The 23,653-nt window shown below is 35.2% G+C and overlaps 2 protein-coding genes across 13 annotated transcripts in view; both read left to right on the forward strand.

The window, feature by feature from the left end:
- mmd (disintegrin and metalloproteinase domain-containing protein mind-meld) overlaps positions 1-23,653 on the forward strand; it is a 575,647-nt gene that overhangs the window by 110,889 nt on the left and 441,105 nt on the right. For all 12 annotated transcript variants that reach the window (XM_075298290.1, XM_075298292.1, XM_075298293.1 and 9 more), the window contains exon 2: positions 605-2,225. In XM_075298290.1, coding sequence (XP_075154405.1) covers positions 2,156-2,225 — 70 coding nt within the window. In that variant the 5' untranslated portion in view covers positions 605-2,155. The remainder of the gene's footprint in view (positions 1-604; positions 2,226-23,653) is intronic.
- LOC142230277 (uncharacterized) lies at positions 5,080-6,127 on the forward strand. The gene has a single exon (XM_075300926.1). The coding sequence runs from the start codon at positions 5,184-5,186 to the stop codon at positions 6,003-6,005; it is 822 nt and encodes a 273-aa protein (XP_075157041.1). The 5' UTR covers positions 5,080-5,183; the 3' UTR covers positions 6,006-6,127.

Here is a 23,653-nt window from a genome sequence, read left to right on the forward strand (position 1 = left end):
TCTGACTTAATTTGAAACTGAAACCTTGCTTCAATCATTGATATAAGACAAGTTTCGAATTATCCTCTGATCGAAGTTATAAGGATTCGTTTTTATTTCGTTTAAATCTTTGTAATGTACCAGCTCCAAGGTGAATGCTCCGGACCAATATATCTGTGTCATTTATCGCAGGAAGTTACAAAGTAAAAGTTCATGTTTGAAGATTTAATGAATGTGAAATTGACATGTAAAAAACTGCAAAAGTTTTGGCCTCTGTAACGCACGGAGTAATTGTAATCGTTTTTGGATCCTGCAGTGTGTGTTGGGGGTGAATTCTTTACAAAGCAGTTGAGTTTGAACAGAACTGCCAATTCAATTAATTTCCTCTGTATTTTATGTTCGTTTAGTAGATGAAGTCATGGCAGGTATACACACACACACACAGAGGTGGGGCTGTGCATGAGTGATTTACCCTATATACGAGTATGAGGGGAGAATGTATGTAGAACAGGAGGCAACTTTACTATTCTTAGTAGAAAAATATTTTTGAACTTATGTTACTCTTGCCATCCTACCCACTCTCTAATAAAATCTTGTTCCCTTTACTCTCTCTCTCTCTTTACAGATTTATTGTAAAATGTTGACAATGATGTGGATGATGCCGCACGTAGCAATGAAACAAAGTACAAAAGTTTCCACTCACTTTTAAAAGAACGAAAACAAAAAACCAAAAAAAAAATACGAAAAACAAAGACAAACGTATCCAGCAGCTTCAAATTTTCTCCATTCGCAAAACTCGCCTGTCGTTCGTTATAGCTCATTCACAGCATCATAGTAAAGGCAGTAAACGTACATGTCGAATTTTCTACAGCCACAAAGAAAAAGGAAAGAAACACTACGAAAAAATCCAAGCGACTGCTGCTACCTTTAATAACAACCAAGCCAACTACTACTACTGCAACAACAACAACAACAACAACAACAACTCTCTTACGAGGTCTATTACTACTACTACTACAAGAACGGTTGTAGCGAAGTTCGTCATATTCACCCTAATAGCCTTACGTAGAAAACCAAGCTCATAACAAGACTTGCTCGGTGGTAAAGACAGAGAGATAGAGAAAGTGAGAAGCAGGGAGTGCAAATAATTGAGCGAATGTATGTACGCGTGGTTGTCTTTGAGAATGTGCTGTTGAAAACTTATGGCGCCAATAAACGCATAAAATGCACAACTACCGCCACCACCACCAATATTAGAAATACAAGGCTCATTTGAAATTTTAGCCAGACTTGTGCTCCTCGAAGGCGATGTTGTTGTTGGCAAAGTAAAATTCGACTTGCAGGTCTTGGTAATAAACGTGTGAAACTTTTAGTTATTGCTTCCTCCCAACCTGCCACAACATCGTAAATGTGAAGTACCTTAGCTTAGACATATTCGCAAGTACAACAAATCGAAGCTGTTAGCCAAAACGACCTGTGTGCCACTTATGGCGTATCCATCAAACTTATGGCAGCATATCCTAAAATGCCTGTGGATTGGATCATTCTGATGACCATGCTCCACTCGTTCGCATTTCTTGCTGCAGCTGCTATTCCTCGTACTGGTACGTACTCAAGATAAGGAACGGAAAACACGATCTCTGCCAAGGCAGACAAAGGAAAGGAGACCACAACCAACCAACTAAGAACAAATCATTCATATATACACTCTCATAGGAAAACGTGAAAGCATCTAAAATAAGCGACTCTCTTTTCTGAAGTGTCTTCACCTCAGTATAGGAAAATCCCACCTGGTTTATTTCTCTTTCGAATATCACCCAGAACAGCCATCACTATCATTCACTGAATTCCGTGTGTCAACTCTAACCCAATTTGGCCAACGAAATATTATTCATCAGTCCAAATACTTCCAAGTACGTCACCCGCACTACTCACTACCAAAAAGTGTTCAGAATTTGTCCAGCATCCAGAGCAAAACGAACTGCTACAACAAAAATTGTGGCTATAACCGTAGCTCCACCACCGCCAACTAAAGCCATCGCCTTAACAAGTGTCACCAGTGGAGACCTTACAGCCAACCGACATTCCAAAACATCGAGCGGCAAACAGCGACAACAGCAGTCGATACCAGTAACCTTCATTGCTGTTTGATTCGTCGCAAGAACTTGCCGTCGCAATGCAAATAACTGTCCCCTTCAGGGCTCTGGTGATTGCCCATTTATTCTATTGTGTGGCACCAGCTGGAGGTAAGTACATTTAAACAAATTTTTTTACTCACTTTAATTTATTGATAATGGTCCTGCCGCAAACGAATCACCCTCTGGAAATGGGAGAAACACTAGGCAAACATGGCCATATTTCACCATGGAAAAAGTCCAAACAAGCAAATGATAAGTGAAACGATATTGGGAAAGTCAGGGTTGATGGTGGGAAGCCCATACTTTCGTATGGTTATTACCCAAATGAATTTGTTGCTATTGATTTATGCTTACGTATATAAATAAATATTTTATTTAAAATATTTCCACATATATTTGCCACGTTTCTAGAATCCTTGAGGGTAGACAAAATGAGTTGCTGCCAATTGGATGTTGTATAGCATAACGCATTTTGAATTTCACTTTGTTTACTTAAATGGAAATGTCGAAAAGGAAAAATACACAGTTTGTTTTTATTTTTTTTTTAACATTTTGGCTCCTTAGGGTATAGACACAAAGACCAACTTCAAAAAACTGTCCTTGATTTTCGTATTGTGTTTTTACTAAGCTTAGTAGGTTAAGGACACTTTTTAGTTAGTTGATGTGATCATTGTTTTTGTTCTTTGTAAATATAAACAGAATAATATTTAGTACATACGAGAGAGAAAAAGAATCTCTTCTAAATTTTCAATAAAAAGTGTAAATAAAATTTTAGATATTACATTTTACGCCATTTACAGAAACTTTACAAAAGTGCATTTACCGGCGTTATATATTAGAGGTATTGAAAAATTTGAAACATTTTTATAATTTTTTCCACTTAGCAGTGACGAAAAACCATTTCCTTGTAAAATCGAACCAATGTAGGTGGAGAATTGTGGGGTTTGGGAGCATATTATGTCGAATCAGCCGATAATATTTACCCAAGTCGGAGACATATCTAAATCTTTACCGATTCTGTAAATAGTCTACCACTACAATGTGCGGATGTCGTCATTAAATGTTAAATGTGGGTATTCTGCTCATATTTGCCTTAACCCTTAAATAGGCACTGTATTTTTAAGATAAAAAAATTCATATATCTTAAAATTTTGATCGAATTCTTTTAAATAAAGTTTATTGCATTTTAAAACATCATAGCAATATTTCTAAATATATGCGTTTTTTTGCATATATTTAGTATTTAAATAAAAACAAAGATTATAAACTTTCTTCTTATTTAAATATCATTAATTTACAGAAACTTGCCCTTAATGTTATTATTAATTTTATTATTAATATTATTGTTAATATTAGTTGTATGTCCTATATGTGAAATCTAATTTTTTTGGGACACACAATGTACGAGGGCGGTTCGGAAACTTCTTAGCTTATCAATGAAAGAGAATAGCTAGTTTTTCAAAAATATTTTTATTTTTCAATATAATCTCCCAAAACTTCAAAACACTTAGTCCAACGCTTTTCTAGCAATTCCATGCCTTGATTAAAATAGTTTTCCTCAAGGTCTTCAAAATAGTGGTTTACAACTATAATTGCATCTTAATTTGTCTTAATGAAAAATTATTTTTTTGTGTTGTAAGCCACAGGACGTTTTTCTCGAATTTGTACATTTAATTGATCCAAAAGGTTGCAATAGTAATCTGAATTTATTGTTTTACCCTTTTGCAGATAGTCAATCAATAAAATACCTTTGAAGTCCCAAAAAACCGTTGCCATAACCTTACCAGCCGATTGTTTTTGCCTTCTTTGGGGCACTTCCTCCAGCTTCAGTCCATTGTTTGGATTGTTCTTTTGTTTCTGGAGTATAGTAGAATAGCAGTTTTGAAACGACGCTTCATCTTCAAATTCAGCAACCCAATTTTTTTAATGTTGCATATGAAGGAGCACTTTCACCTAACACATTCACCATATCATTATGGATTTATTGTCCCGATAAACCTGTTTTATGTAAATATTTAGGGATAGCTCGCATTTCTAATTTTTTCCATTGTAAAAAAATTGCGGATGCTTTTTTTTTTGAACACCTGTTTCTGTATGAAGGAGTTGCCAGATCGAAACAAAATTTAACATATCTTCATAACGGAGATGGAAGTTTCCAAAACATTTAAGTTTTTTTCTGTTTATGTCGCGCTTTTTGTGCTAGGCTAAGAAGTTTCCGAACTGCCCTCGTACAAAATATTCTATATCTCATATAAGTAATTTCCAAACCGATTTCTTTCAAAACTAATAGAGTTCTGTTCTAACCAAAACCATATATTTGTTCCAAATTCAAAGCCTATTGGACAAAAGCTACGACATAAGCTTTGATTACAAATATGTGTTTACAGACAGACGGACATCGCTAAATCGCCAAAGACTCCATGAGTCTATTTTGTCTTCTTCTGGGCGTTGCAAACATATCCATTACAAACATAGCCCATGTTAAGTTCATCGCTTCTGCGCCAATTTTGTTTGCACCATTTGCGGATCCAAAAAGAAAATGTTCACTATTTTTTTGGCGACGCTTTTTTGCGACGCTTTTCAAATTGAAATTTTTTAATTCTTAGAAGATGTCAAATTTAACAAATTCAATCTTCAGTATGTTCGAAATTGTTATCGAAATTTCAATACAATTTTTGCTTAACGAGTTTATTGATACTTATTTCTTCTTTTGCAAATTGAGTCTTTGTGTGTTTGGATTGCCGAAATAATTTGATTTATTTTGTTTCTTATTCGATCTTTTTCTGTTTTAATAAAAATGCTTTAAATAATTTCCTTACCCCAAAACGCATTCACATCCGGCTTTTTTCAATTAAACATTAGTACTGATAGCATGAAACTACCTTCTTAAATATGCCTTGACTTATAACTCTTTTTTTTTTTTGCTTTTTAAAATGTCTACAAAATCTGTTTTGAAATAAATGTCTTAATTTATTTAAATTTATATACAGAAAAAACTTCAAGTCAATAAAAATATACAATTGTTTAAAGTTCATATAGCAAAATTTTAGTGAAATTCCCATAGCTATGCTTGTGACGACATATCAAAATGATTTTATACGTCCAAATATTGAACGCTATGAATTTGTTAAGGATGTAACACAAGGCGATGGCGAGAAACCCATATGCCAGTGTATTGAGGGACAGCCCACAGAAAATCCCAAGGATCAAAAGGTAGCTGAATGGACTGGTATTGCTCCAATGGGTCGTCTTATTGACCCGCGTATTATTCCAACGAAATTTTCACCCCAACAAATTGAAGCTTTGAAAGCTGGGGAACAAAGCGATTGCTATAGAGAACAGCCAAACCGATTTCTTAAAATTTTACGTACAGCCTATCCGGATCTTTATGAGCGTCTCAAACAAATGCCCAAGGATGAACTTAATCGACGTATGGAACGACAACGAATGTATACCACTTATCAAATAGATTTTTGCAATATCAACGAATATCCAGAAGGAATTTATGAGTCTCTTAAAGATGAAGATGAAACAAATAAATTAAATGCCAGTAAACTTTTACAAAAGCAAGCTCCTTGTTCAGAATTCAGAGCTAGCGTTATGCAAGAATTGGATAAAGGATCTCCCGAGAGCGGAGATCCTTGCGTTAAGGTCTACAAACCATTTAAAAAATCTTTTGTGGACTCGAGTCGTTTCATTAATTCTGGCAATAATTCACATTGGCAAAGCAATGAGATATTTACGAAAAAAGCAAATTTCACCGAGTACATGGATACCATCAACAAAACGGGCTGTGTAATCACCAAAAATAAGATTCACGATCATCGTAAATGTAGTAGTAAGCATTGTAAGCATTTGTTAACTCATACATGTGCAAACTTGAAATGAGATTTTAAAGTTGAAAATAAGTTGAACTCTGTCAGGATTGGAAATTGTTGAAAGATCAAATCTAAATTTTTTCATGTACATTTTTTGGATACTAAAATTTTGTTTTGCTTTTCAAAATTAAATTTAGTTTTTTATTATTAGCAGTAGCTACGTTATCAAATTGATATTGAAAACTAAAATGTCATCAAATTAATATTGAAAAATAAAACATTTAGTGAAGTGACTTCTAACAAAAAATATTTAACTAAAAAATTTAAAGAATTTTTCGCATATAAACGAAGGATAGGTCGGCTGATATACACCTAAGCCAGGCTTGTTGTGCGTCTAACTTCTTCTTTCAATGAATTCTGTGTCTCTAATGAATTCCCTAATTTGTTTCCAGTCCCCGTTTACCACACCCTCAAAAAAATCGCTTCTGTAACATATACCCCAAACATATTTTGCTTCAAGCATATATATTTTCAGGATTGGTCCAATAAAAAAAATATTGTTTGTATTGTTCAAACATATTATTTTATGCTAGCTTATAAATATTCACCCTTATTCCTGAAGTCGCCCTCGCCGTCGCTTTTCGTCAGTCGCCATTAATTGGTATTCCGTTCGTCGATATATTCTGCTATCGAAGAAAATCGGTATTCCTGGTATCGCTTTTTGTCGCCAACATCGTCGCTTTTTGTTGCCATTAAAGTTACCAGCGACGAGTTTAGTGTTTAATTTTTGAAGAAGTTTTTTAGACTTTATTAATCGAGCAATTGAAAAATAAATGGAAATTGGTAAGAGGTAAAGTGACTAATCTTCAACAATTACAAAAAAAATGGGAAAAATAAGTTTATATAGCAATTATGGTCATCACATTCAAATCATAGAAAAGAACACTGTACAATTAAAGTAAACGTGTTGATTTTCAATTCCATTTATTTTTGATAGAAATCCTTCAAGTCCAATGTATTTTATTTAGCAGCAAACTTAAGTAACAATGGTTCGAACTTTGAATGATCCTTGGACACATAATGTCAACGTTCCAATTGTATATGCCGGATGTTGTTATTACCCTAATGTAGATTTCTAAATCATTTCATTTTAAACGCAAACAATTAAAATTCAGTTTTGCACATCGGCTGATTGCTTTCTTTCACGATGATACTTGTGTCATTGATCTCAGCGTCGTCGCCATTTTTGTAGTTTTGGAAGCTTTAACTGTCCTCGAATATATATCCACATTTTTTCCGCGTCAAATTAAATATTTTTTCTTGATTTTCCGACTTAGAATTGAGTCTGAAATAAAAATATTTTAAACCGAAAAAATTAAAATTCTTTTTTGCACATCAGCTGATTGTTTTCTAGTGATATCGGCCTTTTATTACCGAGTATTGTAATTGGTACAAAAAGTAATCGTCGTCGTCGCCGTCGCCACTTCGTAGGAATACCAAATGAATGACGAGACGACTTAAAAGCGACAGACGACAAAAAGCGACGGCGAGAGCGAGAGCGAGGGCGAGAGCGAGGGCGAGAGCGAGGGCGAGAGCGAGGGCGACTTCAGGAATAAGGGTGATTATACGCTTGCGCCTAAAAATATTGTGTCAAAAAATTTGAGTTCCAAACATATAATTTTTACACCCAAACATATGAAAAACAGTTGTTGTTGTTGTTGTAAAAGTTTTTAATGAAATTTCATCCAATTTGTTCAAAGCTTTGGTACTTCAGTGAGTGTCGAGATCTAAGAATTCTGCGGCAAGTGTGGAGTGCGTCCAGAGTGATCTGGTGGTGAGTCTGGTAGGTTTAGCCGGGCAAGCGAAAAGGGTACGAGTGTCATGTGACCCTTGGTTACAGATGGGACACATGTCAGCTACGTAGGCAGTAATTGAGGAGGCGGCTGCACTTGCCTGATCTTAATTGGGCTAAAACCACCCTAGTCTGCCTTGGGAGGTATCTTTCCTCCGGTGCTTTGCACGGGCGGTCTTTTTCACCCGTGCAGGTCCCGAATCAGCTCTTCACCGATATACTTATGTTTTGGTCTAGTAAAAACAGACCGGTAAGAAAGGTAGTGTCCCAAAATCTTATCATCTTCAAAACACGTCTGTGCATGTAGCACCATTCTTTGCTTTGCTGCTTCTATTTGTCACAGATGTCCTCTCAATTATAGGTGACCGGTCATTATCCCTACGACCCTTCTGACTGTCGTCCTACACACAAAAAAAAAATTTTCTGATTCAATCACGAAATTAATTGATCCAATTAATTTTTAATTGAAATGTCTTCAATCACAGAAATGATAGTATCAATTAAAAAATTAATTGAAGGTCAATTAAAAAGTTAATTGATCCAATTAAAATATTAATTGATACTATTATTTTTGTGATTGATTTTTATTTCAATTAAAAAATTTGTTGAATCAATTAAATTTTTAATTGAATATTTTTTAAAATTCAATTAAAATTTTAATTGGAAAAATTTTCGTGAAATTTTTTTGTGTGTACCCTCCATTCTCAAATGTTTCTTTTTTACCTGGGTCACCCCACAGTATTTTCGTCGCCCTTTCGACCATTGCATTACTCCTCGGCGTGCGTTGCCTCTATTGGCTTTATGTTCTGTGAGGTCACTTCCCGATGTGTCCAAGCTCTTATCGCCGGTATATCCCGGCACCCATGCCGTATGCGAGAACTCAATCATCTAACATGGTTCGCGATCGAAGCGTAATGTCTGCTATTAATTTCCTTTTGAGGTAATCTGTCAAAATTATCACGTTTTGTGGCCTATATTCAAGACAACTAATTTCGTTGTGGTACGCACTTCTGACTGCGGTATTGTGCTGTGGTCGGTATATATGCCCAGTCCCGTTTTCTCCATCTGTTCGTTCGATCCATCTGTGTAGCAGGGGAACTGCTAGTATCTTGTTCTTGGGTCTCATTCTCTCAAGATCATGTTACTGGGGTCAGAATATCATACTCGGCAGCTATGGCCACCTCAGGTATACGAGAATGGATTTTTGCGGCATCCGCCATTTCACAAAAAGCTTGAAATTTTTTTCTCTAAAAGAGAACAAGAACTCTCAATTGGCAACCATGTTTTCTTTTAGTGGTGTATACTCAAGTTGGGATGGACTAGAAGAAAACTGAGGGCTCATTTATCCTGGACTTGATTAGAAATGTAAAACACTGTCATCTGCTGCTTATAAACAATCACAGACACAAATTAAAATTTATATTTTTCATGTATAAAATTCTCAAATAGTAATAAATACATATTTAGTGCTGTGATTATTATTGACATTGTACAGTGCCATATGGAATTAATCCAATCCAAATAATTGACCCATCGTTCTTATATCGTAATTCAAAAAATGTCTAATATTACGGATATGATTTGTATACGCATAACATTATTAAAATCTTTCAATTTCCGAAACTTATATAATAGAAATCCTATATTATTGCTCCCCCCGTTTAGGGTATGTCAGTATCGTTGGTCTTCTTTCAAAAAATATCCCTTTAAGCATATGCGCTCGCTTGTTTGAACATTGACATACATTCCTATATTTATGACTTTCCTCATAAGTAGCAGAAAGCCATATTTAAGATTTTTATGCAAACAACCCCAAATGCCGCACACACGCACACACTCATATCGCACATCTCACATGTATTCTTATATATAATTGAGGGTGACACTCTCAACTCCATACTGCCTGCGGTAAAAATTGCTATATTTTCACTATCAGCTGTATTTAACGTTGTCCTTTAAAAAAAAAGGACTTTTTCAAAATTTATGTTCGCCTTTAGTATCCTGGTAAAGGTGGAGATGATATCAATTGTGGGAGGGGGAGGGGGTACAATTTATCATTACATAAATTACACTTTATTGAATTTTAAATCAATACACGTACGTTTACTGGGGCCACAGCAGCAAACAAACCAAAGTGGATTGGAATGTGAGCAAAGAATGTTGTAAAGATGACTAGCACCAGTGTGTGCCACATGTATTGATATTCCTTCCATACATGAGAATGCCCAAGCAATGTGGAATCACTATCATGGGAATCTAATTTATGGCAAATTAATGGAAGAGTGAAATGTACAAGTGGGAGATATGTAGCCTATAATTTAGAAGAATCTCACGATACCTATGGGATATGTGAAATAATTTTAAAACAGAAATGGAATAAGAGTGAAATGAAATGATGGGAATGCAAATAGACTTTGGCTATGTATATTATTAGTAACTGGAACTTGATTATAATGGCCAACTCAATTATATTAACTATCGTTCGTATAATTTTGACCAAGACAAGAATTACGCAAGTTATTGAGAGGATATGAGCCAATAGATTTGTTGGTAGATGCAATAGATATGACAATTGCTTTGTTTCTTGCTTTATTTTATTGGTGCAACAATTTTACCAAAATTTGGTTATCGAAATATAAGGTTCCATAACTTATACGTTTTGCATAAAATTAATCTAAATTTTTTAGCCACTTACAAACTTTTGTACGATAGGAAATGAGTGTTTACATATGCATTAATTTCCTAAAGCTTGTACTACCTTATATTGTGTAGTGTGAATTTGAATTGAAAACAAACACAGTTGCTAAGCGTTCACCAGTCGCTCGAGGTCAAATAGAACTAATTTGGAGTCTGCATCAATATTCCTCTAATTCAGGATCGACAATTCTGAAATTGATAATAATAGATAGAATAGATAGAATCTTTGGATAATGGGCAATTATGGTAAAATACAAGCGCTAGTTGTCGGCATTTAAACTCGCCACCTCTCTTCGAATCGCTCACAGTTCCTGGCTTAAAGTTAATTTTGCGTAGACATATTTCTATGAAAGTTCTTTTACTTGAGCACCAATCAATAATCTTTTCATTGAAGACATTTTGTCCTTATACTAATCACGCTTCCGCAGTCCACTTTAACTAGGTTGCAACTGGCATTAAAGGGTGATACGGTCAAAATTTGGTCAAGGGAAAACGCGTGTAAATCGGTGAAATCGTTTATTTAAAAAATCAAATTAAATTTCTTTTTCAAGTTCAATTAGTATAAAATTCTGGAAAATATTCAGTTAGGCTTTCGCTTTTCCAAATCCGGGCCTCACGCTTGACACCTGCCATCAGATTTTGTACAGCCACCTTGTCCACCTTCTTCGCCGCAGAAAGCTAGTTTGCCTTGAACTGCTGCTCGTCCTTAGCAGTTTTTTTGGTCTTCTTTAGGTTCCGCTTGCCAATAGCCCAGTATTTCTCAACTGGGCAGAGCTCTGGCGTGTTGGGAGGGTTCTTGTCCTTGGGAACCACCTGCACGTTGTTGGCGGCGTACCACTACATGGCCTTTTTACCGTAATGGCAAGATGCCAAATCCGGCCAAAACAGTACGGAACAACCGTGTTTCTTCAGGAAAGGCAGCAGACGTTTATTGAAGCACTCTTTCACGTAAATTTCTTGGTTGACAGTCCCGGAAGCTATGAAAATGCTGCTTTTCAAGCCACAGGTACAGATGGCTTGCTAAACCAGATATTTCTTTGCGAACTTTGACAGTTTTATGTGCTTGAAAATATCTGCTACCTTTCCCCGTATAAAACTCCTGTCCCGGAAGCTGCTTGTAGTCGGCTTTGACGTAGGTTTCGTCGTCCATTACCACGCAGTCAAACTTCGCCAGCATCGTCGTGTACAGCCTCCGGGATCGCGCTTTGGCCGTCGTATTTTGTTTATCATCGCGATTTGGAGTCACTACCTTCTTGTAAGTCGATAGTCCGGCTAGTTTTTTGGGTCGATGCACGGTTGTAGACGATACACCCAGCTTATTTGCGGTATCTCGGAGAGAGAGGTTAGGGTTTCGCTTGAAACTACCGGCAACTCTCTTTGTCGTCTCAGCGGCTTCCGGTTGTCGATTTCGCCCCGATCCAGACTTCTTGGCTGTCGACAAACGTTCCCCAAACACTTTAATTACATTTGTAACGGTTGATTTGGCAACTTTTAGCGATTTTGCCAGCTTTGCGTGCGAGTAGCTCGGATTTTCGTGATGCGCGAGCAAAATTTTGATACACTGGGGAATATCAATAAATTTTAGGGATTTTTTTCAAAGTTGGTTCAGTATAATAAATCACGTTTACAATAATGGTTTACATAAAATTCTATTTATTTCTACATTATTAAAAAAGAAGCACAAAGAAATTTAAAAAAGAAAACTTTATTCCACGGCATACAATAGGATGCAAATGAAACAGTCGAGCTAGAAAAGGACACCAGCTTTTATTTTGGGCGCCCACGCGCTAAATTATGAATTTTCTCAGCTAGACATTTTTTATCAATTGTGAAATGATTTCGGTAGGACCCGGATCTAAATCTTGCCCCCACATTAGTGTTAATCAGTGATTTGGACAATATATCCCATATAAATTATTTTATTACTTCAGTATTTAGAAGTAAATGATGACAGAACTACCATTTTCATTTCTAGAACATTTGAAAGACGATCACCACTATTCTAGGTTTGTGTTTCGAAATCTTGATCTTATTGCAGCCCGAAAAATAGTATGGCAAACATATTACATATCTTTAAGTTTTATAATTAATATTGAGTTTATACAGCAGAACCTATTTATTTATGTTTTTTTATAAGGACGTGTTAAAAATTTGTATAAATTTTTGTGAGGAATTTTAAATTAATATGCGGAATGTTGGGGACGAAAGCCTCCCAATTTAGGGACAAGATGCATAAAAATACTGGCAACATTGTTTGCCTTATAAAATTAGAAGTTTTAAGATGATTCTTTCTTGAAGCATGACATAATTTCTACTTCATATAAAGTTTGAATTTGGAATTTTAAGTTGTGGGTAATAGTTTTGTGAAGAGCATGCACGTAATTCCTACATATAAAAAAGTGTTGCGTCTTAAATGTATCCTTATTATAATTCTCCGCTTCATTGGAATCAATACCATGATATATAAAGTACAGATACAATTTTTAGAACTGAATAAGCGTTTTTAGGGTAGATTAGGTATAGCGGCATTTCGTTAGGCTATTCAGTCTCTTGTAATTTAACCAAAGTGGGTAAACTTCTTTCTAACCAATGAGTTCTCACTATATCTCACACTGAGAAAAATATTCTTTTAAGCACAAAGATTTCTTGTCCCTCAAATACAAGTGTCATTTGTCCCTAGCAGATAAGAAGCATTTCTCTGAAGTTTTAAGTGACCAAACCAAGATTAATTTTCCCTTGAAAGCTTTTTGTTCTTAGAATTAGTTGTATAGACTTTAGAATGGTTATGTTTTTACATAAAGAAAAATTTTATTGAACCGAGGTGAATTAGTTTTTAACAGTTCTTCAATATAATTGAAATCGCTCTTGTTTATTTACCTTGTTACCTTTTATAAAACATCCACAGATTTAAGAAAATCGCACAATTTCTCTTTGTTTGGATTGTTTTCAAAGTTTTGTAAAAAAATGATATTGTATGAAATTTGTTATAACATCCACTCCTGCAACATGTGTAGCAAATATTAAATAAATATTAAATCGTAAATTTTATTTAAAGCACATTCTGCTTCTGTAAACTCGTCTAAGCGCTAGAAAAAATCTTTTGTAAAGACTTTTATGATTCAAATTGATATAAAATATAATCAGAGCATAACTGATAAGAGTGTGATAAAATAGACTTTGCATGTATATCAGCCCTCTTTTAAGTTACTGGTTTTTAAAGGATGAAAATTACAGATAATACCATTTATAAATATTCCGACAAGCTGATCATATCATATTGTCCGGCACTGTATGTAAACATGAATATCTACCATATATATTCGTTTAAGCCTTTCTAGAGAGGGATATCTTAAAAAACTAAGGAAGACAGTCATATCATACCCATTGACTGCAATAAGCTTTCTTGCCAAAGTCTGAGTATGTCATGCACAATGGCCATAATTTAAATCCTATTTAAGCTGGATGGTTGGGAAGTAACTTTTTTTTCTTATTTTAAAAGTAGTTTATATTTATTTACTTGAGGTTTTATTGCATATGCTTTTTTCGTTTTTGTTTCTGTTTTTTGTGTGTTTAACTTTTTTCTTGCACCTGGTTAGTGAGGTTTTTGCTGGCAAAACAATTCTTGAAATAGGGAGAACAAAAAAGATCTGAGGCTCCTTAGCAGACAGGCATGAATGAATTATGAAAAGATAGCCGGGCTGAGAGTTGAAAACACCTTAATTTATATTAAATATGCTCTATGATGTTCCTGGTTTTGGGCCAAGGATGTGTCTCAAGAAATGTGAATATGACAACCAGAGAGAACGAAAAAAAATTAATGCTGCTATGGAGACAATCGAATTTGCATTGTGCTGCATAATAAAGCCATAACTTCAGTAGAACATCACAATGCCTCAGGCATTGTCCATATATATTCTAAAAGTTTGACAAACACACTTACAAAAACATCTGAGGAGACTACTCGCACCCATTCAGAGGATGCAATAGCTTGAGAGATGGAAATATACAGAGATGAGTTAGTGAATGAAATGGTTTTCGATCTTGAGATGCAATATTTGAACCAAACCATGTTCCGCCTTGCCTATAAAACGTCGTGGGTTCAATCCTGAATAAACATTCATAGACTATGTATGAATGAAAATTTCAAAAATACTACCTTAGTCTATAATCTAGAATTTTGAAATATATTAAAGATGGAAACAACCTAGCAAAAATGGAGTACACCCATAGAAAAAATCATGAACGGCGTGGTCATTTTGAAACGATCCGTTCATGAAAGTGAATCAACACACATGTGTTGTCAAACTGAGAACAGATGGGGACAATCTGACAACGTAAAAATGACACCATAAATTTTCAAAACAACAACCAGCGTTCATGATCTGAAAACGTAATGGTTACGAATTTATAAACAAAATTAAAAAAAGATTTCCCCTACCGTGACTCGAACCTGCGTTGCCTGCACGATACACGTTAACAGTCGCCTTAGCACATTGCACCAACGGCGGAGTTGACATAACAACGTCTAACGATTATTTTAAGACATTTCATGACCAAAGAAAAACGAATGCCGTTCATGCAATCGTGAACGCCCGTGGACGAAATCGTGAACATTCCGTTTTGATTTTTTGTGAACGTTTCCGTTTCATTTTGACAACGTCCGTTCACGATTGTGAAACGCAATTTTTTCTATTAGTGTACTATTTCAGCAGGATTGTAAGGGAGAGAAGCAATACCAACTGCTTACAAAACAACCGAATCAGCGCTAATTTTTGTGGGCAATGTCCCTATTTATAGCAACTTCCACATAGCGCTGATATAATTGCTCATTTTAATGGAAATATTGCTCAGAAGTGATAATAATCTTGAATATAGCATTGTTGGCGTGAAGAAAAACAGCACTACCTTATATGCATCCCATACTGCATGAATTGGTTGCAATAACGTAAACGAATGATTATAAAGTAGTTTGATTACTCGTTTACGTTATTGCTACCGATTCATGCAGTGCAGATACACTGCCTACTTTATTGTATAACAAAAAGCACAACTAAAGTTTTACTGCTGATGTATTTTTTGCTGGGAATTTGCCCATGCTCGCATCTTTCAGGTATACCGGTGTGAAATGAGCGTTTTTTTTCATGTGGCAGCCATTTTCCGAACTATTGGACCTTTTCCATAGCTTTTAAACGGCCAGAAATAGATTGTTTCCCAACATTTAACATTGCTGCTATTTGTTTCAGACTCAAAGTGTTATCTCCATCCAATTCGGCGTATTTTGTGGTCTTCTACGCTCTTCATTTCTCACATCAAAGTCATTATTTCCGAATCGTTGAAACCATCTTTTGTATGTTGCTTCTGATAGAGCAAGATCACCTATGCCTCGACAACCATTCGATGCGACACTTCACTTTTCTTTCTTTTCTTCAAATGAGAACAAAATATTAATGCTTTCCGCAAATCATCACTTTCTGGTACAAAATTCGACATTTCAAACACGATTTAAAAAGTGTGGTTGTCTATTCAATGACTTGATGTATACTAAATATATTTCAGCAAACAAACAAAAAACAAGTATATACGGCCGTAAGTTCGGCCAGGCCGAATCTTATGTACCCTCCACCATGGATTGCGTAGAAACTTCTACGAAAGACTGTCATCCACAATCGAATTAATTGGGTTGTGGTATCTTAAAACTTCGTTTTCTAAATTCTGAGTTAGTCCATACGTGGTATATATTAGACAAAAAGGTATGTATAGGTAAGTCTACAAATAGTTAGGAATCGATATGGACTTTTGCACGGTACGTAGAGAGCCAGAATTAAAATAGGGGGTCGCTTATATGTGGGCTATATACAATTATGAACTTGATATGTACCAATTTTTGTGTGATTGGGGCTCTATTTATCTGAGAGCTATATATAACTATAGACCGATATGGACCTAGCTAGGCATGGTTCTTAACGGCCATATACTAGCACAATGTACCAAATTTCAACTGACTCGGATGAAATTTGCTCCTCCAAGTGGCTCCAAAACCAAATCTCGGGATCGGTTTATATGGGGGCTATATATGATTATGGACTGATATGGACCACTTTTGGCATGGTTATTAAATATCATGTACTAACATCACGTACCAAATTTCAACCGAATCGGATGAATTTTGCTCTTCCAAGAGGCTCCGGAGGTCAAATCTAGGGATCGGTTTATATGGGGGCTATATACAATTATTTTGCATGATTGTTAGAGACCATATACCAACACCATGTACCAAATTTCAACCGGATCGGATGAAATTTGCTTCTCTTAGAGGCTCCGCAAGCCAAATCTGGGGATCGGTTTATATGGGGGCTATATACAATTATTTTGCATGGTTGTTAGAGACCATATACTAACATCATGTACCAAATTTCAGCCGGATCGGATGAAATTTGCTTCTCTTAGAGGATATGCAAGCTAAATTTGGGGGTCCGTTTATATGGGGGTTACACGTAAAAGTGGACCGATATGGCCCATTTGCAATACCGGCCGACCTACATCAATAACAACTACTTGTGCCAAGTTTCAAGTCGATAGCTTGTTTTATTCGGCAGTTAGCGTGATTTCAACAGACGGACGGACAGACGGACATGCTCAGATCGACTCAGAATTTCACCACGACCCAGAATATATATACTATATGGGGTCTTAGAGCACTATTTCGATGTGTTACAAACGGAATGACAAAGTTAATATACCCCCATCCTACACGCAAAAAAATAATTCTTTCCTCCCAAACGAAATTTTAGACAAACAAAGTTCGTTTCTCATTTGCTTTTCGCTGTAAGGAAGTGTATTTGGAAGAAAAGTATATACTTTTTGTGATAAACGTTTATTCTTTTCCAGGATGTAAAAACAATTTCATAAAGACTAACTCAAAAAAAATTTTTGTTTGATATAAACAAAATGGACTCTGTTGTTGTTTCAGAAATAACTTTTTTTATTGAAAAAATAAAAACTTTGTAACAAACGAATTTTTTTGCTGATAAAAGTTTAAAATTTTCGAAGCAATTCAAAAAACTCTAACAAAAGAAAAACGTTTTCGGTACACGTTTTCCAAACGTTTTTTTTTTCTTTGCGTGTATGGTGGAGGGTTTAAAAAATAGGGGCTCGTTCAAAACAAAGGTTCCCTATCGAAACATTTGTATCTTGACACTGGCTTCATACCGGTATACCTGGTACTAGCAGGGGAATGTGAATCAATTGCACAATCTCGATTTTCTATGTTCAATATTCACCGAACTTTTTTTTTTTGGTATTTGTGCATCTCATCTATGTATTGATGTCTTCAAAAAAGGTGTAGAATTCAGAAAACCAAATTCGTGAATTTGTCCTTAATTGTAGTGAATATTCAACATGGGTGTATACCTTAATTATAACATAATTAAAATTAAATAAGTGGAAGAAAAGTTTTCATAACGCTTAAAACTTTAATGCACAAGATCACCGATTCCTCCAAAGGAAAAATATATACTTTTTTTTTAATAGTGGTTGTATGTTAAAAAATAGTTATTTACAAATAAACAATTTAATTTGGTGGAGAATGCAGAATAGAGATATGTTTACAATACGCAGTTTTTTTTACCAACATTACTTTCATCTCTGGTAAATAATATTTAACTTTGTCGAAATTTGATTTTCAATTTTGACTGGAGATTACTCAAAAGTAGTACAAATTTACAAAAAATATTTAGAAATAGCGCTATGATGTTTTAAATGCAACAGAAGTAATTTCATAGAACTCGGTCAAAATTTTAAGACGTAAGAATTTTTTATGGTTATATCTTAACCCTCTATCACTCATGAACTCCGATTTGTATGATTTTTTGTATTGGAGATGATATAAAAAAAAATGAAATACACGTATTTTTTAATTTTCATTTATTTATATTATTTGAAGAGAAACTCCCACAAATTGGGTGTGTTGCCAAACATTAAAAACTGTTCAAAAGGAACATTCTACAATAAAGCTCAAACACCTAACTCTCCAATTTATCAAGATTACATACAAAACACAAGCACAAAATTTTGTTATTATTTTTTGAAGTCGCAGCAAACCGGCACTTTTTCGTAAATGCCAATAGTCAATAAAGAAATGTCTATTTCCAGCAAGTAGTGCCACCTAATTGTTCTATTTTTACAAGTTTATTAGCTCAGTATGTAAACCACGGGATACAGTGCGTGATTGAGCTAAAGAAGTTATTCTTATTAATTTTGATACAGAGGGTTAAATGATAGTGCGCATTTTAGGGTTAATTTGTTTATAAGCTTAGAAGCTTAGACATGTGGACGACCGTGTTTTTCTGTGAAAAAAAATTTTAAAAAAGTTTGATTTAATATAGCATTGTATACTAAGAAACACCTAATTTACATTTAACATTAGTCTTACATTTCTCGTGAGTCATAATAAATTCATATCACGCTCACATCTCTAGTTTACAAACTCACCGCTTTGACAGGTGATGGTTGGAAAATAAAATTCATGTTTGCTCGTTTAAAATTGTTTACCTCCCCACCATTTTCTATGTCATTTTCCGGTACGTGAAGAGAGAGAGAGAGAGAGGGCAGTGTGGCAGAGAGTTTTGATCCACTAGAGAACACCATATATACCACAGATGAAAATTTTTATTTCGCTTCCAGTTTTATTTTTATGCGTTCTTTTTTATGCTCACTCCTTCACTCACAAAAGGCCTTCGCTTAAATGTCTGTTCTAGTTTTTCCATAATTCGCAACAAAATGTAAATTTCATTTAACGGCCTTCATGGGGTGCAACCACACCCTCTGTATTAGAGCTCATTCAACGCCTTAGCATGTGTGTAGTGTGTGCTTTTTTTGAAAATATGAGTTTATATGAGAAATTGTTGGCTGTGAGTGCAGCTGCATGTGTGTGTGTGTGAACATAGGCAAAATGACAAACTCATACATGTAACCATGGGCAAGTACATTCTACTAACCAGTCATCTAAACATCCATCCATTCATTCATTCACTCATATGACTCTGCATTGAGCTGCCTCTTGCACTAGTTAATCTTTCGCTGTACTAGGTTGTCCCTTGAAGGCAGAAAGTGACCTGTAAAGAGAGAACCAAATGTCCTAGAATACAAACAAAAATAATTTGTTTCAATGGGAAAAAGGAAGCCAAAAACTGTGATATATATATATATACAAATATACGAGTATTTCAAATTTAATCATTTTCTGGCATCTAAATATTTATAATTTTATTATGTTTGTACATTTTATTATTTGGTTTGTGTAAAATTGGAATTTGAAATTTTTAATCCAAAATAATTGAAATGTCAAATATACGGAGCCATCGTGGTACTTTTCAGAGGGTTTCAAAGCTTCTCTCAGAGATGTTACCGGAAAATGAAATGCCGTTCGCACTCGTCTATAAAAAGGACGTCCGTTGTCATAGAGGTAAACATAAAATCGTCAGCACATTTGTATAAGTGAAACTTTTGTTCGACCTTATTTCTAAAACTTATGCTCCGATTTTTGAGTAAAACATTTAATTTTGAGTAAAACATTTAATTGAAGGTGGTGAGAGGAGGTAATTGCAGTAATGGTCATTGTTTCAGTAGGTTGACCATCATCTTCATTCAGAAGAACCTTCTGATGGTCTTCGTCGAATTTTGGAGTTCATCAAATGTGGGGAGTATTTCCACGGCCTAAGCTGCAATTTTTCGTATTCTTGCAGCAGTCACGGCTGAAACGGCTTCAGCTCTTTTTGGACCTCAATGAAAAAGCAAATGCCGAATAGTCCATTTCTGAGTCTAAAAAATGACGAAAATATTTAATTATCTAAAGTGTCCGTAGTTTAATATTTACTTTTTTAAACTTCACATGATGTCCTATTAAACTCATTATTGCTTTTCTTAGACTACAACTGAAATCAAACAACTTTTTTATTCAAACCACTCTAATGCACATACATTTTTCTATATTTGCGATCTTATGCACGTTTGCAAGCTTTAACTTTTGTTCGATGTATCCTGCATATGGCTGATATATTCTTTTCTACTTTGGATTCACTGGAATTGATGAAATAGCAAGTGTTTGTTGCATATGTGTGATGGTCTGCTGTCATCATGGCCGAGAAAAAAAATGTCCAGAAGCAATTTTCCCATAAGCCAAAAAAGCAACAGTGAAGAGTCACCCACAATGGAAAGCCCCCAAAACGAAGGCAAGACTAACAATGAGTAAAGCCAGTAAAATACAGCCAGTCAGCCAACCAGCCAGTCAGCATGAATGTTTGAATGCATCAAATGTGACAACTGGAAGGATGCCATCGCATCTCATCTTCATGTTCTCTACATTCACTTGTGATGAAATGCTATTGCTTGTATGGGGGAACGGAGGGCATATGTGAGTGTGTGTAAATTTTGCGTATGAGAGCGTGTATTGGAATGCGAACAAGTGTTGTCTTAAACAAAAGTTTGTGGGTGAGGACCAAGAAAATGAATACACAGACAAGCAGATGTGAAAAGTCAGTTGGCAAGTCATTTGCAGGCATTTGGATTGTCAGACACAGTTGTGGCCAATAGTGCTGCACTGTCCGCATTCATATCAGCATTTCCATTCACACACACACACATACATATAGAGAAGCAACATCAGCAGTACATTTCTAACATCATTTCTACATCAAATGTGACAGTTCTAAGCCGACAGCCTTCATAAGCATATAACGTAGGACACAAGGCTCGGTCAAAAACTGAGGTAGGCCAAAGGAGAAGTGATTACAAATCTCCTCAAATTGTATGTGAATGATGTATTTGAATATTTGTCAAACTTTACATGTTTCGCCTTGCGATAATGATTAACAGATATTGTGGAATGTTATTGTAGAGAAAGTCTAAAGGATTAGATTTAACTGGCAGAAAAATGCATTTTTGTTCGTTTACAATGGCATAAAAGAAAAAAAAAATGATTCTCAGGGGCTTCCCCGATTTACTAAAAAGATACTAAATAAACTTAGAATCCAATAAAAATTACAAAAAAAGATAATAATATCGACTATAGCATTTACTAGAGGCTTAAGGTCCCAAACTAGCATATTTTTCGTTGATCTTAAAAAAATGTTAATCAAAATGCATCTATGTACCCAAAAAAACTATGCAGTCAGAAAAATATTGTTTTTTTTTTTTTTGGGACCCGGAAAATATTCCAAAATCAGCTGAGAAGTGGATTCGTACTAGAGAAGTGGATTCGTATTAGAGCTCAACCAAAGTTGGTTTTCTGGCCGAAGCCGATGCTCGGCAAAAAACGCAATAATCGGCCGAAACCGATTATTCTCCTAAAATGTGTAATTAAAGAAATATTAGCATATTTTATTCAACAAAGGCAGAAACAACAAAACAAGTTAATTTAGTCCATGTCTTATAATAAACATTTAGAGCTTAACTACTTTTAGTATTCAAAATTCAATAGTTTTATATTATAAGATTTTTTTTTATGATTTTTTAAGTTTTATTTGTACTGGGTATTTTGACTGAGACAAATTCAATGCTGGGACAATTCGATATGAAATAAATTACTCAAAAAGCTTCGGCTACGGTTAATCGGCCTCTTGACGCAGAACGCTGCTTCGTGGCCGGTTATCAATTTTTGGTCGAATGCCGAAGCCGATGCTTCGGTCGAACTCTAATCGGTACACTATTCATAGGTTTTTTTTTTTTTTTTGTTTTTTTATTGTAAAGTTGATTTATACTTTCTGTGTTTTCTACCCGGTAATAGTTTTAAAATGAATGCGAAATATTTTTTTAATACAGAGCTTTGATTTTGGGGTATTTTACAATAACAATATTCATTCCAAAAAAGCCCAGAAAAAGTCCATACAAATACCTAGTACAAACAAGTAAGGAAAGTCTAAAGTCGGGTGGGCCGCTTACATTATACCCTGCACCACTTTGTAGATCTAAATTTTCGATACCATATCACATCCGTCAAATGTGTTGGAGGCTTTATATAAAGGTTTGTCCCAAATACATTGATAGACTTCTACAAAATGTATAGACTCAAAATTTAAGTCGGGTAATGCACTAGGGTGGAACACAATGTTAGTAAAAAAAAATATGGTAAACTTTTAAATCTGAAGCAATTTTAGGGAAACTTCGCAAAAGTTTATTTCTGATTTATCGCTCGATATATATGTATTAGAAGTTTAAGAAAATTAGAGTCATTTTTACAACTTCTCGACTAAGCAGTGGCGATTTTACAAGGAAAACGTTGGTATTTTGACCATTTTTGTCGAAAGCAGAAAAACATATATATGGGAGCTATATCCAAATCTGAACCGATTTCAACCAAATTTGGCACGCATAGCTACAATGCTAATTCTACTGCCTGTGCAAAATTTCAACTAAATCGGAGCAAAAAAATTGGCCTCTGTGGTCATATGAGTGTAAATCGGGCGAACGATGTATATGGCACACTTGACTACACTACCAATTGTACTCCTAGTGAAAAATTTCAACCAAATTGGGGTAAAACTCTGGCTTCTGGGATCATATTAGTCCATATCGGGCGAAAGATATATATGGGAGCTATATCTAAATCTGAACCGATTTCAATAAAATTTGGCACACTTGACTGTAGTACTAATTTTTCTTCTTGTGCAACATTTTAAGCAAATTAGGTTAAAACTCTGGCTTCTGCGGCCATATAAGTCCATATCGGGCGAAATATATATATGGGAGCTATATCTAAATCTGGACCAATTTCTTCCAAAATCAATAGGGTTGTATTCTGAGCCAAAACACATACTTGTGCCAAATATGAAGTCGATTGGATTAAAACACATGATTACAAAAATGTGTTCACGGACATACGGACATGGCTATATCGACTCAGGAGCCCACCCTGAGCATTTTTGCCAAAGACACCATGTGTCTATCTCGTCTCCTTCTGGGTGTTGCAAACATATGCACTAACTTATAATACCCTGTTCCACAGTGTGGCGCAGGGTATAAAAATATATGTGGGTCTACAACTTGTGAGCCACCATGGTGCAATGGTTAGTATGCCCGCCTTGCATACCCAAGGTCGTGGGTTCGATTCCTTCTACGACCGAACACCAAAAAGTTTTTCAGGGGTGGATTATCGCACCTCAGTAATGCTGGTG

This window comes from Haematobia irritans, chromosome 3, assembly GCF_050003625.1.
Source record: "Haematobia irritans isolate KBUSLIRL chromosome 3, ASM5000362v1, whole genome shotgun sequence".
In the NCBI taxonomy this organism is placed as follows: Eukaryota; Metazoa; Arthropoda; class Insecta; order Diptera; family Muscidae; genus Haematobia; species Haematobia irritans.